Raw genomic sequence first — 16,263 nt, 5'->3', positions numbered from 1 at the left:
GACAGAGAGAGATAAGTTTACATATCCGCACATGTATCTATTTTGCCACCAGATGCTGCCAGGAGCTTGAACTAGATCTACATGTATGTACATGTGTGTATTTTTTCCATTATTTTTTATCCTTTTGAACGACTTATGATAATTTTCAGTTGTATGTGTCAAAGATTAAATAAATTGAAAAAAAAATAATTTGCCTAATTTTGACCTGTTTACAAATATTCGGTTTTTTTTTTCAGTAGTTCTACCATTTTAGACTGGAATTCCCTACCATCTTCAGTAGCAAGCATAACAAACCTGAACCCCTTCAGGTCCGCCCTTGCCATTACCACCCACAAAAGAACAAGTTTTCATCATATATGTATAAAAAATCATGTAACCAACATTCAATTTTATGCCACCTCCCAGAGTCAAATGCACTCACCCCTTTGAGTCTGACTCTAGATCTGGAAGAAGAAGAAAAAGAAGAAGTAACGGTACGTTATATATGCAGTGACGAAGGAAGGGCAAATGTCCTCAATATTCTGTAAACCTTATACTTTCTTCATATTGGCGTGTGAGCGCCGAAGGCGAGAAATTATGGTGTTTGGGGGTTCAGAGGTCTCCCCCGGGGAAAAAAATACGATTTAGAATGGCTGAGATGAGATTTACGATGTATTTGGTGTTTGATGCTGGCGTGTGTGTGTGTGGGAGGGGGTGGGGGAGTGTCCGTTGGTCTCCCCTGAGAAAAAATATTACGATATGCCCGCTTCCTACATCTCTAATATGTACAATGTACGTCTGACTTATTTATAGACCCGACCAAGACGCCGGAACTTTTTAAACCCCCCATATTTTCTTATGCAACACCGCTTGTTAACTAAACCAGTCAGTGTGATAAGGTATCCGTGGATACAGTTTTACATTGCTAAACAGGCCTATAATGTCGGATAGTCCGGATGGCGTTACGCTGGCTGCAACATTGGCAGGAGCGGCTGTCATCAAATATACGTGTTTAGCATGGATGGAAAACAAATATCGAACCAGGCCGTACGAAAAGGTCGGGGCCGTAACGGAACTGTATGTGTTCCCTACAAAATCGCTCGGGGGCCTCCGAGTAAACTCAGCGGAGTGCACAACCACTGGTTTGACGTATCAAGGTGTAACAGACAGGTGAGCTAGGCATATTTAATCGTAACAGTCCTAATTGGGTAAGCTACTTATTTATATTACAAAAACGTAAACAAATATATGCAGTAGTCTTTATACATGTACAGTTTATAAAATTCATAAATCACTAAATTAGGCTAGTTATCAAGTACATGTTTATGTATAAATAAACTTTTCAGACATGATGATATACATTTGCATCACCATGAATTATTAAAGGTAGGTTTCGCCCAATGAAATATAAAGACTACGAAATTGAAATTTATCCTATACATAGATATAATCTTCAGATCATTTTCAATGCATACAGCGAACAATATGGGTGGTCAGTTGCCTAGCTTGACCAGGAAAATACTCCTCTAAAAATAGAGCGAAGTTAAGCTTTACATAGAACATGACGTATTTTTTCCAAAACGAGGCCGCAGCAACAAACGGAAGCGAGCAACAAAATGACAGATAGAAGTGACAGTCTTGCCACGGCATGTTTAGTTAAAAAACAACAACAAAAAATCGAAGTGCAAGGGACTGTTTATACATATCATATAATCTAAAACAACTCATGTTACTTACATACGCTCGCTAACTTTGTACACCAAATATACATGTAGTTAGTCTGCGGCTGTTTGTGCGCTGGCATATGTGTTGAAATTTAACTCACCACGTGCAATGCCGTTACACGAGTCCCAACAGATCCCGAAAAGTTCCGCTTGAGATGTGGCTTCTGTTTCTTCTATTGCTACATGCCATCTCTGAATTTAATTCCCTATAGATATCCTTAGGGTGCTACCGAATCCATTATAATTTCCTCCACTTTATTGCCGATTCAGATATATTTTTTTCATCTCACACACTTTCGTTCAGCCATTTTGTTTACTTTTAGTGCGTGACAATGCGCATGCGCCAAACTTCGACAACGCAATCCATCGCAGCTTCATTTGCATATTATTTTGTCTGACGGACACCGTAATAAATAAAGGATTTCCTTCAATTTTGTATTCAAGACACATTTGTTCAAACTCAAACACATAAAGAAATTAAATTGAGATATTTTAATATGTTTTTTCATCTTTTCTTCCGCTTATCGCATTTCACAAAAAAATATTTATTTGGTTGGGCGAAACCTACCTTTAACATATTAATTGAACAAAATAATTTTGTAAATCAAGATCGTCAGGTCACGTGTTCGAGATACATAAAATTATATTTTCGATATTAATCTCGTAAAATATTTACCACACACCAGCTTTCAACTTGCATTTACAGGTATTTATTCCTTTTAGTTGTGACAATATTTTCTCTGAATGAACCAGATTTCAACCACTTATCAAACATGTATTGCTTTTACCCGGGTTTACTTCTTTTCATTTCTGCACTACGTATGGTTTACGACAATACGGATTTAACACTCATGCTGGGTCACGCCAAGTCAAACAGTCATAAATTAAGTCAGCTATATCTCTTAATTCGTGCGGTTTGGAAGAACTAGTACAGTTCTTTATCTAATGATAACTAAAAGAATACACTCGGAAATTGAAAAGAAACTGAACAGCGTTCTTAAAACTGAATAAATGTAGTTGTCTATCTCCCCATCCAGTTTGTCAATTATACGTACAACACGTAACAGTTGAACAGACATCATTTTGCATATACTTATCAGATAGTTGTATCTTTCATTGCGTGTTACAAATGTTCTTTGTATATAATTCCCCCTCACATTTGCCAAATTATCCACACTTTGTTGAAGTTAATCAAAACGGACAAAGTTGAAGAGTCAAAACTGTTTTATATGTTCCATCGGAAATAAATACTTAAAGTGAACAGTCGGGCAAGGATGGCTAAAGTCGGTAAAAATGGTGTGAATGTATCCAGTATAATTTCTTATGAAATGGAAAAATAAAATCTCTCGTCAAAATTTGTCTGCGTACGAAGAAATTAATTTAAAGTATGGGAATTCTAAAACGTCCTCCCGGCTCACTATGTCCGTGGTTACATTTCCACACAGCCTCGCTTTCAATGCTTTCAACTTTTCTTTACTTTAATGGTCAGAACTGGGAAACTAAGCAGAACTAGACCGTCGTATTAATATGTGAGAACTTTTGGAAGGCCAATGAACGCATTTAGACTGGTTTTCTTTGCCCGACTATTCACTTTAAATACATTTTAGGAAACCATTTACCAGAGCGTATTTGCGAAACAACAGAAAAAACAACAATTCGAGCTCTTGTCAAGTTCAGTCATGGAATGTACAGTATCAATACGTTACAATCATGTCATATTCGATATACACCGTACCGCACCAAATAACATTTTACCACAACAGAATTGACATTTTCATACTTAGTTATATAAATACTCCTTTTACCATTTTCATGTCGTATCTCCCGGTTTCCAGGCACTGGGCCGTAGCAGCTAGTAATGGCGTGTACGTTACCCAGCGACAGATCCCAAGGATGGCTCTCATCTCCACCAGTCTCAACGGAGACACCATGCTTCTGGACGCTCCAGGGATGCCTACACTCAACATCCCTGTCAATCCAAAACAGGGACCGAAGACATGGGTCTCTAAAATCAAGTACGGAATGATTTAATTTGAGCATGATATCATGATGATTGTGATTTGGTAATACAGACTGAAGACATTGCTTTATTATGTTCTCCTGATGTTTGATGTTACAATACAAACGCTGACAATGCTAACCGAAGGATTGGGTTTGATAATGACGTTCTTCAATTTTCATGTAGAAGAGGTTTATTTTGATAATTATTATACATGTATGTCCATATTTCCTTCGAGAGTGCTATCAGAGAAATTCAAGGTTGTTTTTTTTTAATTGTTTGAATATGATAAAAATGCTTAAAGTGCATCGTCGGGCAATGAAAACCAGTATAAATGCGTTCATTGGCTTTCCAAAAGTCCTTGCATATCAAAATGACGATCAAATTGTGCCTACTTTGTCCAGTTTAGACCATTGAAATTATGGAAAGCCCCATATAAATTTACCACTGTTCTAAAAATAATTCTGAAAGCGAGGCTGTGTGGGAATGTCAACACGGATAATGGCAGCCGGGAGGACGTTTTAGGATTCCTTTACTATAAATTAATTTCCTCTCGTGCAGAGCGATTTTGACAGGATCTTTTATTTTTCTATTTCATAAGAAATTATACTGGATATATTAACACCATTTTAACCGACTTAAGCCTTTCTTTGCCCGACTATTCACTTTAAAGGGACAATTCAGTGAGGCAAATTCTGTTACATAACCACGAGTCCATGGCGCAAAACGTAAATGAATTGTTCTACATTCCTTATGAAACATAGACCAAGAAATATTGACAAATTTCACGACATTGTTAAGTATTTTGATTGATACCGTTGTGGTTACAACCCCGTCAGATATAATTAAGAATACTAGGTCGCTGATGTCTTGAATATTACACTGTTTTCACTCCTATCACAGCGATTTGGCGTTGGAATTACTCCTTTTAAATTGTCTTGATTCGACCTTTAGGATCAAGGAGGAATGGTCGACATCTTTGGACCTAGGAGACGAAGCAGCCAGCTGGATGGACAAGTTTCTCGACAAGAATGGTCTTCGTGTCCACTTTTCGTCACCGGAAATGGGCAAGCGAGACGCTTCCAACGTCACTAAACTATGGCAGCACTACGCCAAAAAGGGAGACAAAGTAATTGCAATGACATCTTTGCTTGGGTAACAACCACTTTTGAATTAAGATTTAATGATGGAGTGATATTGAACATCCTTTTAGGCATTTTCCTGCTTTATTCTTACGTCAACTTGTATGACGACAATTGCACTTTCTTGCTAGGCCAACGGTTGTTCGAGCGGTGAAGGATAAACATTCTTGTTTCTAGCCCATATTGAGTAACCTAACAGTTAAGATAATGTAAATTATCATGGAGTGTGCTTGAACCTTAGGATGAATAAAGTAATGTGTGGATGTAGCTCTAAAACCTTTCACACATTTGACGTATTTCTTTTCAAAGGTATGAAACAGCTTTTACCCCGATACTAGCTGGAATACTTTATTACAATTTTGCTGTTATAGAAGGTATCGTCATAATTGTTAACTTTTAAAGATGTTAACAAGGTGCTGATTTATTTTGAATCTAAATAAGTATTTCTGCGTTGTTTTCTTTACTATATAGCTGGCGTTCTCAGATTACTGTGGGTATATGTTGATGTCCGCTACAAGCCTCGCCGAGCTAAACAAACGTCTAGCTGAACCCGTGACTATGCTGAACTTTAGGGCCAACATTGTTGTGGACGGATGTCCAGCGTTTGATGAGGTAAATGGCGGATTTCTTAGTGTACGTCAAATCTATTAAGAACTTAACTTCACGATTTACACTGTTGACTTGCATTTCTTACATTGCTTTTTCAGGACAGCTGGGATGAAATAAAGATAGGAAAGGCAACATTCAGAAACATTGACGCTTGCACAAGGTATGGCATTCATTCTATACAAACTTTTATTCTCCTATACTTCCCTAACTTGGTTTTGTTCTTGGTTACTAAGTCCACTTCGTGTTAACTGTAAAGACAGCATGAACCCTGTGTTTAGGTTAGGTAAAAAAGATTCTCCTATACTTCCCTAACTTGGTTTTGTTCTTGGTTACTAAGTCCACTTCGTGTTAACTGTAAAGACAGCATGAACCCTGTGTTTAGGTTAGGTAAACAAGATTCTCCTATACTTCCCTAACTTGGTTTTGTTCTTGGTTACTAAGTCCACTTCGTGTTAGCTGTAAAGACAGCATGAACCCTGTGTTTAGGTTAGGTAAAAAAGATTCTCCTATACTTCCCTAACTTGGTTTTGTTCTTGGTTACTAAGTCCACTTCGTGTTAGCTGTAAAGACAGCATGAACCCTGTGTTTAGGTTAGGTAAAAAAGATTCTCCTATACTTCCCTAACTTGGTTTTGTTCTTGGTTACTAAGTCCACTTCGTGTTAGCTGTAAAGACAGCATGAACCCTGTGTTTAGGTTAGGTAAAAAAGATTCTCCTATACTTCCCTAACTTGGTTTTGTTCTTGGTTACTAAGTCCACTTCGTGTTAACTGTAAAGACAGCATGAACCCTGTGTTTAGGTTAGGTAAAAAAGATTCTCCTATACTTCCCTAACTTGGTTTTGTTCTTGGTTACTAAGTCCACTTCGTGTTAACTGTAAAGACAGCATGAACCCTGTGTTTAGGTTAGGTAAAAAAGATTGTAAACATGTACGTACAAAAAGTGTAAGTGACTATTGCTACAAACTAAGATCAATATACCACATCAGTTGCAAAGGACAGAGAATGTTAGGAAATGATACTTTGGTGAAAATACATTTGAGTTACTGTTCATTTGTCGTATCCATGTATACCAGTGTGAATGGGTTTTATAATCCAAACACATGTGATTCCCTGTATACAGGTGTATCTTGGTGACAGTGGATCCATTCAAAGGAGTGAAGAGCAAGGACGAGGAACCACTTACTACACTGAAGAAGTAAATGTTTTACTTATTTCATGACTGTTACAATGTATTTGTTGTGATCAATCAAAGATTATTTTGTTAAGATTCACGTATAAACCTATATATAAAGACTATACCAGACACGAATAAGAATTATGTTAACCGGTCCAATTGTGTTGAAATTGACCATTTTGAACATTGAAAGTGCTCTCATAAGCAGGTGGTCTTTATACTGATGCGGCGAATAATTAGGGCGGGTTTGACTGTATCTAATCAACTTTATTCTGAAATATTCTTGTATATAAGTAGACAAAGTCTAAAGGTTACAAATTCTTTAATGATTCCTGAGTTTATCTGATCACCCGCTAATAAAACAAAGTGTATATGGAATATTGATAAATGTATTGTATGTTATTACCTTTAGAGGGTAGTCCATGTGTTTAGATGGGGTATAATAGAATATTTCAACCCCTTGGGATGAGACAGGAGAATCTTAACCGGAGGGTAAGATTCTTAAGTTGTCAAACACGAGACTGTGCTGCGTGTTTCGCAGTAGAAGAATCTTATATCCCGAGTGTTGAAATCTCCTTCTCACCCTAAGAGGATGAATGATTCTTTTTGCCTTACCCTGTGTACCACTTTTTGTCTAGTGTAGCTTGCCTTTATCGTAGAAAGAGATAGAAAAATCACACACCAGTGAAATTGTGGATATCCCTCTCCGGAATAAGAGAATGTTTTCTCCAGCCTTTACCACATTTATGATAAAAGTTGAAAAAATGAGCAGTAAACTGAGATGCTGTTCTGCTATTTATCAACAGATTTCGTCTGAAGCCTCCATACGGACCAAAACCTTGTCTGGGGATCCATCTTGCCAATGATGATAAAGACGTTATCAATGTTGGGGATGTCGTGTATGCCAGGAGGAAGCGGAACTAAATATACGGAATGGAAACGGAAATGATGATTTGTTGAAATGAGAAAACAGATCACTGATACATCTATAATTATTCAGTTTCATTGTGATTTTGATCATATTGTTTTGTATTGTTATTTAAATTATAACATAACAGAGGGGGTGTTATTTATCGTAATGCTGATTAATTTACACCTTACATTTTAAATGGTTAATCTTGACAGTCAGATACTGACCGTGGTGTAGTGTTTTTACTTCAGGTACCCAGACTTACCCCACCTATAAACCTGGCACTTTCTTAAATAAATTGTTCAAATTAAACTTGGTGTTTAATAACATAAATAACATTAATTTTTGCTATTTTTTCTACATTATGTATTATATACATGTATTTACGTAGATAAATTTGTCAAGTGCCATATATAATTATGTCTATATGTTGTGACCAGTATACATCAATAAGGTCAAGTTTATGAAACATACTTCTGCTGGGCATTCGTTCATGAAGATCTGTGTCAGACCCACTCATTGTGAAGACTTTTAATGCAATTAATTAGCATTGCCATGCATCAGTCATAATGAAGAATCTACAACATACATATCATTACTGATTACTGTGCTGCCTATGGATCTGATACAGTAAACCAAATGTGATATTATATATAGCAAATTAATAGGATGAAATAATTAAATCAATATATTTACGAAAGGAATAAATTTTCGTTTTGTTCTTTTGCTTGTTACATTGTGATAATAATGCCCTATATATAATTTTGGTCTTTCACGTACAGGTCTAGGATGCAATAGAAAAGACTTTGTAGGTAATGGAATTTGCCCAAGTTACAAAAACGCTCTTGTTATAAACTTCTGTTTGCAAATGTTACCAAATGTGTCTTCAGTGGGCGCTTTGGCGCATGGCGTCACAAACTTTAAGATTATGATTTTGTACGTAATGCAATACACATGTCGAATCAAAATTTATTTCAAGTTATACGAGTGTAAACTAGTAAAAATGTACTGACACTGATGTACCTGATTTGCTATACATTTACACTAAGATTTAGATTTTGTACAAAATACAATACGTAAAATGTGGGACCAATTTAATTCGAGCCTCTTTATCTGGTAACTAGTGGAACGTGGTTGTTTAGAACTAATAAGAAGTTACTGAACTTCGAATCACTATTTTAACTTTATTTCCAAGTTGAACGAGTGTAAACTAATAAAAATGTACTGATACTGATGTACCTGATTCGATATACATTTACACTTAATTGTGAATGAAAAAGCTATCATAATCAAGTTAAAACTTGATCAGCCGAAGTGCATTGACAGTAAGGTAAGTATATTGAGTTACTTAAATGCCGAAACCATACAAGTTTACACAATGCTATTATTTATGTGTTTAATTTCTATAGCTTATCACAATATCAACACCATTTATCCGTGTACTACATGACTGTAACAAGGTTTTGTGACATAAGGTTTATTATTTATTTTGTTAGTGATAATTTGCAAAATGCAGCATTTTCATGATTATTGTATTTTAGATAGATGGTCCGACAACGCAAAATGACGGTAATATGTTGGACTACTTTTTCTTGAAGTGGTAAATGAATACATACAATTAATATTCCGAATGAAAAAAAGGCCTACAACAGTATGTAGTCACTACATATAGAACTATTTTAAACAGCATTACCGAGCAGACATTCTACACAAAGGCATCCCTTCAATGAATGACTGAATGACCTACGTAGAGACTTGCTTTGTAAGACTATTAGTAAAGAAATGGATATTTACAATTCATTTTATTCGTGCGAATAGACATGCGTATATAGTGTATATGTACACACACTTTCCTGCCTTCACACACGCATACTCTATACACACGCTTGTACGTATACACGCATGCGCTATAACAGCACACGCTGTAAACTGCCGGTAGTCGTTGTTAACGTTGTGTGTCGATGTAGAAGTATGTTGACATTATGTGGTTTACAACACCGAGATCATCCATAAACAACGGCCAATACTTATTTCAGTGACTCTGGTACGTATTTGTTCGATCGATTTAACACTATGGCAAATATCGGAGGCGAAACGAGTTTGACTGAAGATAAAACTAGGTCACATTCCGATATAAGGACAATGGTGGACGAGACTCGCAATACTCCATGCAATGACTCAAATGTGATCAGCTCGCCCGGTGGAGCTGTAGGGAAAACCAAACGTACCCGCGTCGGTCTCACAGCTAAACACAAACGAGAAATCTGTTTATATAAACAATTCAATCCGAAAGCAACTCAAGAAAATCTTGTCCAGCTGTGTAAAGATAGATGGAATTTACCAGCGGGAAGAACAACCCTGGGAGAAGTACTGAGACAAAAGGACAAATGGCTGAACATCATCCCCGGCCAGGAGGAGAGAAGAAGGAGCAGAGGTGGGCGGCATAATAAATTAGAGGTAGATCTGTTTACATGGATATGTGCCCAAAGAAAACTTCATACCACTCTATCGGACCAAATGATAATTGATAAAGCCAAAAGTATTGGAGAAGAATTAAATATTGATCCATCGTTTTCGTATTCCAATGGATGGCTATTCAAATTTAAGAAACGTCATGGAATCAAAAGTAAAGGTACAACTGGACGCTTTCAGATGTTAGAAAGTTGTCTCTCATCAATGGAAGTACACAACCCTTCTGTATCATTTGAAAGTAATTCCATGGACTGTTCTGGGTCAGACTCCATAGCAAATGTTCAAGGCCATCTAAACATTTTCAGCAATGATCTTGGTAATAGTATTATGGCCGCCATGGACCAATCTCAGCTTTATCCTTCCCATAGTGAAAACACTGCTGAACAAAAACACATTATTAGCAACTGCCAACCGAATAATGACACCATATTTCCAGCCTCAGGTGAAATGATTATTAAGGAGGAATATATCAGCGACAACGAAAACAACAACGATTCAAACGAAACCAATGATGTCGATGAAAACATTAACTCCGTTCATACCAACATCTCGCATTTCCCTCCGCTGCATTTAGAGTGTGAAAATGAGATACATCAAACTTTAACGCGACAGTTTGTCACTGATAATAGAACTGAAGGCATGTCAGAAAGCAAAAATCGTAAGACGAATTCCAATGCATCACATCATCTAGTGTCAACAAAGCGTATAATTTCAGCATCCGAAGCCAAACATGGCATTCTAATGTGTATCCGTTATATAGAACAACACCCAGAGTTGGGGGAACATCTTGATGCTTTGTGGGAAGTACATGACGATATAGAGTCACATGATCAAAGGGAAAGTCCCAGACAAAAGACCATCACAGACTATTTCTGACAGAACCGATGACTTTCTAACAATATGTTTTAATATTGTGATTTTGCAACTTAATTAATGGTAGCTATTGAACTTGATATTCCCGCATGCAGTAATGACCATTTTTGATATACATCATTCTGTGCTGTGCAGATAATCGAACACTATTTTTTTCTCACTACAAAGACTACGTTTCATATGTACTATATTTAATCACATTGTATTTTTTTATTATCATAAATGCAATAAATAAAAATGACTAAATCTTAAACAAGCATTTTCCTTGTGAAACTATTCTCTTACAAAAAAAAACACACAACAAAAAATAGAAGAAAATTTACACATACTGTGATTAGTATTTTCTGAGTTACTGACTTGAGAACCAAAAGTACAATCAGTTTAAATATATCATCTCCTATTAAAGATGCTCCACCGCTGACAAATGGTATTTTTCACTATCAAAAACAGGAGCAGACTATTTAGTATTTTTCTTCCGTTATAAAAGTTACTAACTTTACATCATTACCACCATTGATAAGTTTGAGCTTCTACTTTTACTTCAAGTTAAAAATATGAAAAATAATTAATTGCATCCCGAAAAAATTCCGTGGCACTATATCCTAAATGGAATGAAGTAATGATTGCGCATGCACCAAAGGCGAAATTAATTATCTTATGCTATTTTTGTGTTAATTAGGCATATATATACACGATTAAACACCAATTATTGTTCAAATGATGAATATCATTTATGCTCTGTCGGCGGTGCAGCATATATCAATTCTTAGGTGTATTTCAATATGCATCATGACTAACCTTAATGTTATTGTTGAATCTTAATTTCTTTATAGCTTGACAAAATATATGTCATATATGGAGGCGTCTCAATTGATAGCAATAGACATAATCGATGATATAATGACATAAGACTTTAGTGAGAAGACTTTTTTTGCTCCAAATACAGTAATTGAAATTAACATTTTTTCTTAAAGTCTGTCTGCCTTCATGTTCAGTGTTCCTAAAAGTATGTAATAACAACTTTTTTGATAATTGAAATGCCTTCCTACATTTTATATTGTTTTTGCGTAATAATTAACAGTAGATGGCTTGGTTATTAGGCGACAGAAATATGTTCTGAACCGGATGGTTGTTCTTTTTCTAAAACATTTTTTTCGTATATTTTGTCCAAATACAAGCAAAATATCCAGCTACGAGTCACCATTAAAACCCAAGAATAGACATCATGCATTCACACTTTTCCTCAACTTAGTGCTTTATAGGGGCGACTTTAAATGTCTGTTTACAAAATAAAAAGATCTCGCCATTATGGTGTTTGTATAATGTTTAAAATTTACTAAAGGAGTCTTGATGATAATAAATTTTACCAATCTCTTTCACAATACAATGTATACTTACCCATCACTGGTTAGAACCTGTGTATCTATATATTGCATATCCGACATCATTACATGTTTTCATTTTAATATATAGAGAATAAAAATGTTGTTTTTCAATGTAGGGAATAGATTTCAATATATTACTTCGCTTTTGTTTTTTCTGTATATACATATTCACTTAATACCTCTTAGTTCTTTTGTCTACCAGTCCATATTTATGAATCAAGGATACCGGGATGGCCGTTGTTAACACTAGGTATTAGAACACTTGTTATCAGTCTGCAAATATTATCTAGGTTAGGTACATGACAATTTGTGTCGTTTTCGCGGCGCTCTGTCTTGTAGGTAATGAGTTAAAATTATACCTACTGTTGCCCTCAATACATGCTCATAAAGGTGACTTAACATGTTTGGATCTAGTCATGTTCATCCTTCCGAGCTGGCTTTAACGTCTTCCTCGACACCGCATCACTTTTGGCGTTGTAAAGAGTGTTTGCCCGTCTGGCCAAGACACACCATAAGAAATGATAGTTGAGTTGTCCGTATAATGTGAGTGAATGGGGTGTGCTTTTAAGTATTTTTGAAAATAATTTTAATGTACCCTGAAGGTAGGGCAATAGCATTGTATCTGTTGTCCTCATTGCATAATCATAAAAGGCGACTAAATTTAGGATATTATCTTTTCTCTTTCTAACTTACTTTCGTCTTCTTAACGTCTCACTTGATGCTTCCCATCTTTTGTCCTCGAATTTAGTAAAGTCAAGAGACAAGAAGTTTTATTTAGAGTCGCATACATGAGGAACATAATAACATTACCATAGTGCTATTCTTGCGACAAACATATGTAAAAATATCACAGTACAAACAGGTAATATATATATAGACAGGAAACAATTTAACTATAACAAGCATGTAATAGATACATGATATATAGTTGGAAACAGCTATCACAGTTTAGCAGAAATAAAAAAAAATAATTTAAGGGTAATAACTTAATAATTACACTTGTATGTCACACAAAATAGGTTAAGCGCTCGTCCATGTGAGAAAGACTCTGGGTTCTGCCCCACCCTAGTCTTTAAAGGTGATAGTTTCTTCTCCTGCTTAACGTTCAGCGAAAAGGAAGTGGGCTGACTAGTTTGACCGTTTCAGTATAATGTGACTGGATGGGATGTGCAGTTCGGTATCTTTGGTGACATGTTTCCGTAAGATAGCACAATGAAAACTTTTGTTTTTTACAGTGCTCCCACTGTGTCAAAGCATATCACAAACAAGCACATCCCACCCGGTTAAATTATAATTCCACGTTGACAACGGTGTGGTTTGTTTATGATAAGGTCAATGTACTTCGAATCAAAAGATGTTGCCAAGTGAAGTCATAAGACTAAAAAATGTCTGTTTAGGGTTACATTGGCAAAACATCGGTAGATCGGAGGATATTTTTAAAGTGATTTTCACTCTAAAATAATGGCCGGAACCGGAGTCTGAGATCGAAATCCAGACTTTTATATTGTTTTTCGTATAAGAGTGGAAAAAAAATTAGGGTCGGTCGGGTAACCCTGAACAGACATATATTTTTTTTTTTTTTGATCGAAGGGTTCAACGATAACCTCTACACTTACCCTATATTGTGCACATGATTCACTGAAGTACGTCTACATTGAAGGTAACGTAAATTCGTTTAGTAAAGCATGTTAGACTATTTAGCTCTATATATTCTACGTTACAAAATATACGCATTGTTACCGAGGTGGCCAAGTGGTCAAGATATCCCATGTGAGGCAATTGTCAAGTACTGATCGCTGGTCGGTGATTTTCTTTGAGTACTACCGTCCACCCACTAAACCTAACACGTCCAAAAATAACCTTTGTTTTTAACATGACATTAAACTTATCAAACAAAAAAAAAAACATTGTTGGGTTATATAGTAGATACAAAGAAATCTTCCATCAGAATATTCAAAACTATTGATGATTAAGGCACAGAGGCAATGCAATGGTTTGTATATACATGGATGTCTTATTGTAAAGTGGCTGTGTTTTTTCATTTACAACAATCAAGACTCAGGGACCAATCTAGCTCTGATTAATTATCGTTTATTGGTAAATTTCCCCACAAGGAATGAATTCCCCTCCGGCCTAAATTTCCACTTAAGATTTAGAAATTCCCCATTTGAAGTTTAAAATGACCGTTTTTGTTTTGTTTGCAAATTTCTTCATATTTATCATACACAGCTACTGCATATTTTATGATAAACTCAAATTTTTCATTATTGAGCTTAAAATCTTGGTTTACTAAATCTAAAAATAAAATTGTTTCACGGTACTTTTTCGTCAAAATGAATATAATTTTGGACCAAAATAAGAAGATTCACATTCCTCTATATTTCGCCAAACTTTTCCCCCAATTTTGAAAAAGGATAGTTTCTCACAAAACCTAGACTTTAGATGATTGGAATATCAGCGACTAAGTAACAGAAAAACGTTATAAAACTGTTCCATTTATTGGTTAAAAAATGTTTCGTGATTTACGTCATTGACAAATACCATGATATATAAATCCCAATAGATTGATATTTAAACAGTATGGTTTACACGTCATACCAAAAATGACAGCAGTACTTTGACCTTTACTTTTTATTGAAAAAGTGTTTAATGGAAGTCTGTCTTGGACTCTCCAGTGTCGGCATGGAATCTATAGTATGAAACACGTTCCACAGAGCGTCGAGATGGTCTCCTCCTAAATCTGAATGATTTTCAAAAAATCGAATGCATCTGATAGCACAATGTTTCGCTTCTTGAACGGATACAAAGTTCGAAGTATTCACCGGTAATGGCGTCACTTTCTGATCATCAACAATGGATGTATCTGGATTTAGGTTACTTTGATACACCGCTTCGTTTTCGTCAGATTTGACACAAAGCGAATTAGGAATGTGGGGTTCTGACCCCCAGTCATTATGAACTTGACCTTCCGGGTCAACTTCCATGTTTCCCAAGCACTCCGAGTTGTTATAGTCATCAAAGTCACCGTCGTTACTACACACTTCCTGTTTAATGACCACACTGTCTGGTTGTGGGGAACTCGGGTTCGAATCCGACGTGTAGGATGTTTGAGTCGTTGTGTTTTGCACGTCTCCCAATAATGACCATGCATGTGTGATGGATGGTTCAAAAGATTCGTCGGCAGAAGATTGCTCTTTGGTTGAATCGGTTACGTTAGGTTTAATGTCAAGTTCAGCAAGTTCATTTTCTTCCAATAAACTAAGCTCCATACTACTTCCGGTGTCAAACTCCATCATGGACAGACGGCGACCCAATTCTTTGCCATCTTTGGTATTTAATCCTTGACGTTTCTTGAATTTCACCAGCCAGCCTTTTGAATAGGAAAACGACTGGTCAATGTTTAGTATCGACCCTATCTTTTTAGCATTATGTAGAATAAACTTATCTGTTAAGGCAAGTCTAGGGTGTGATTTCCGCAGATTCGCCAGCCATTTTACAAGTTCAACCTCTAGTTTCCGGTGGCGGCCACCTCTACTTCTGAGCAAGTCCTCTTGATCTGGTGTAATATTAAGCCATTTTTCTTTTTGTCTAAATATGTCACTTAGAGTTGAACGTCCAATCTTTAAGTTCCACTTACCCAGACAGTGCTTGGCTAACTGGTCATATGTGATTTTTGGATGGTATTGTTTATATACACAAATTTCACGTTTATGTTTGGCAGTGATCTCCACCCTATTACGTTTCCCCATAATAGGTTTCACAGCAGTTGTATTCGATGACTCAAAAGTTCCCATTCGCACTTCTTTGTTGACTTTATTCATCGCAGACGTCAATTTCTTCCGAAGTTCGCGTTCAACAAGACCTGTGGGTGGTTTCTGGTCGCTATTTACAGTGGTCGCTGTATTTGTGTCGTTGTCGGCAGTGTCTGATGAAAACGATTCTGACGCAATGTCAGTATCCATTGTTGTGAATGATTCCCGCCAATGAAAAGACAAT

The 16,263-nt window shown here is 36.2% G+C and overlaps 2 protein-coding genes across 3 annotated transcripts; both read left to right on the top strand.

The window, feature by feature from the left end:
* Window positions 1-834: 834 nt before the first annotated feature.
* LOC138318147 (mitochondrial amidoxime-reducing component 1-like) lies at window positions 835-8,258 on the top strand. Of its 2 annotated transcripts, XM_069260281.1 has the most exons (7): window positions 837-1,149; window positions 3,539-3,718; window positions 4,657-4,831; window positions 5,316-5,456; window positions 5,552-5,613; window positions 6,574-6,648; window positions 7,434-8,258. In XM_069260281.1, exons 1-7 carry the CDS (start codon window positions 920-922, stop codon window positions 7,549-7,551), a joined length of 981 nt encoding a protein of 326 aa, XP_069116382.1. In that variant the 5' UTR covers window positions 837-919; the 3' UTR covers window positions 7,552-8,258. The 2 variants fall into 2 exon arrangements, with proteins under 2 accessions (XP_069116383.1, XP_069116382.1); XM_069260282.1 differs by lacking the exon at window positions 3,539-3,718 and having other exon boundaries at window positions 835-1,149.
* Window positions 8,259-9,610: 1,352 nt separating this feature from the next.
* Window positions 9,611-10,885, top strand: LOC138319614 (uncharacterized protein PF3D7_1205000-like). The gene has a single exon (XM_069262762.1). It carries the CDS (start codon window positions 9,611-9,613, stop codon window positions 10,883-10,885), a length of 1,275 nt encoding a protein of 424 aa, XP_069118863.1.
* Window positions 10,886-16,263: the final 5,378 nt, after the last annotated feature.

The sequence above is a fragment of the Argopecten irradians genome, chromosome 3, assembly GCF_041381155.1.
Source record: "Argopecten irradians isolate NY chromosome 3, Ai_NY, whole genome shotgun sequence".
NCBI classification, from domain to species: domain Eukaryota; kingdom Metazoa; phylum Mollusca; class Bivalvia; order Pectinida; family Pectinidae; genus Argopecten; species Argopecten irradians.
Note: the sequence above shows the minus strand (reverse complement) of the source record. Positions and strands in the feature narration are given on the sequence as shown.

What these genes read in the sequence shown, in the direction of transcription:
- LOC138318147 (XM_069260281.1), top strand. Translation starts at nt 920, where the DNA reads ATGTCGGATAGTCCGGATGGCGTTACGCTGGCTGCAACATTGGCAGGA. An exon ending in TATCAAGGTGTAACAGACAG is followed by an intron (nt 1,150 to 3,538) that starts GTGAGCTAGGCA and finishes CCCGGTTTCCAG; the next exon opens with GCACTGGGCCGTAGCAGCTA. An exon ending in ACGCCAAAAAGGGAGACAAA is followed by an intron (nt 4,832 to 5,315) that starts GTAATTGCAATG and finishes TTTACTATATAG; the next exon opens with CTGGCGTTCTCAGATTACTG.
- LOC138319614 (XM_069262762.1), top strand. Translation starts at nt 9,611, where the DNA reads ATGGCAAATATCGGAGGCGAAACGAGTTTGACTGAAGATAAAACTAGG.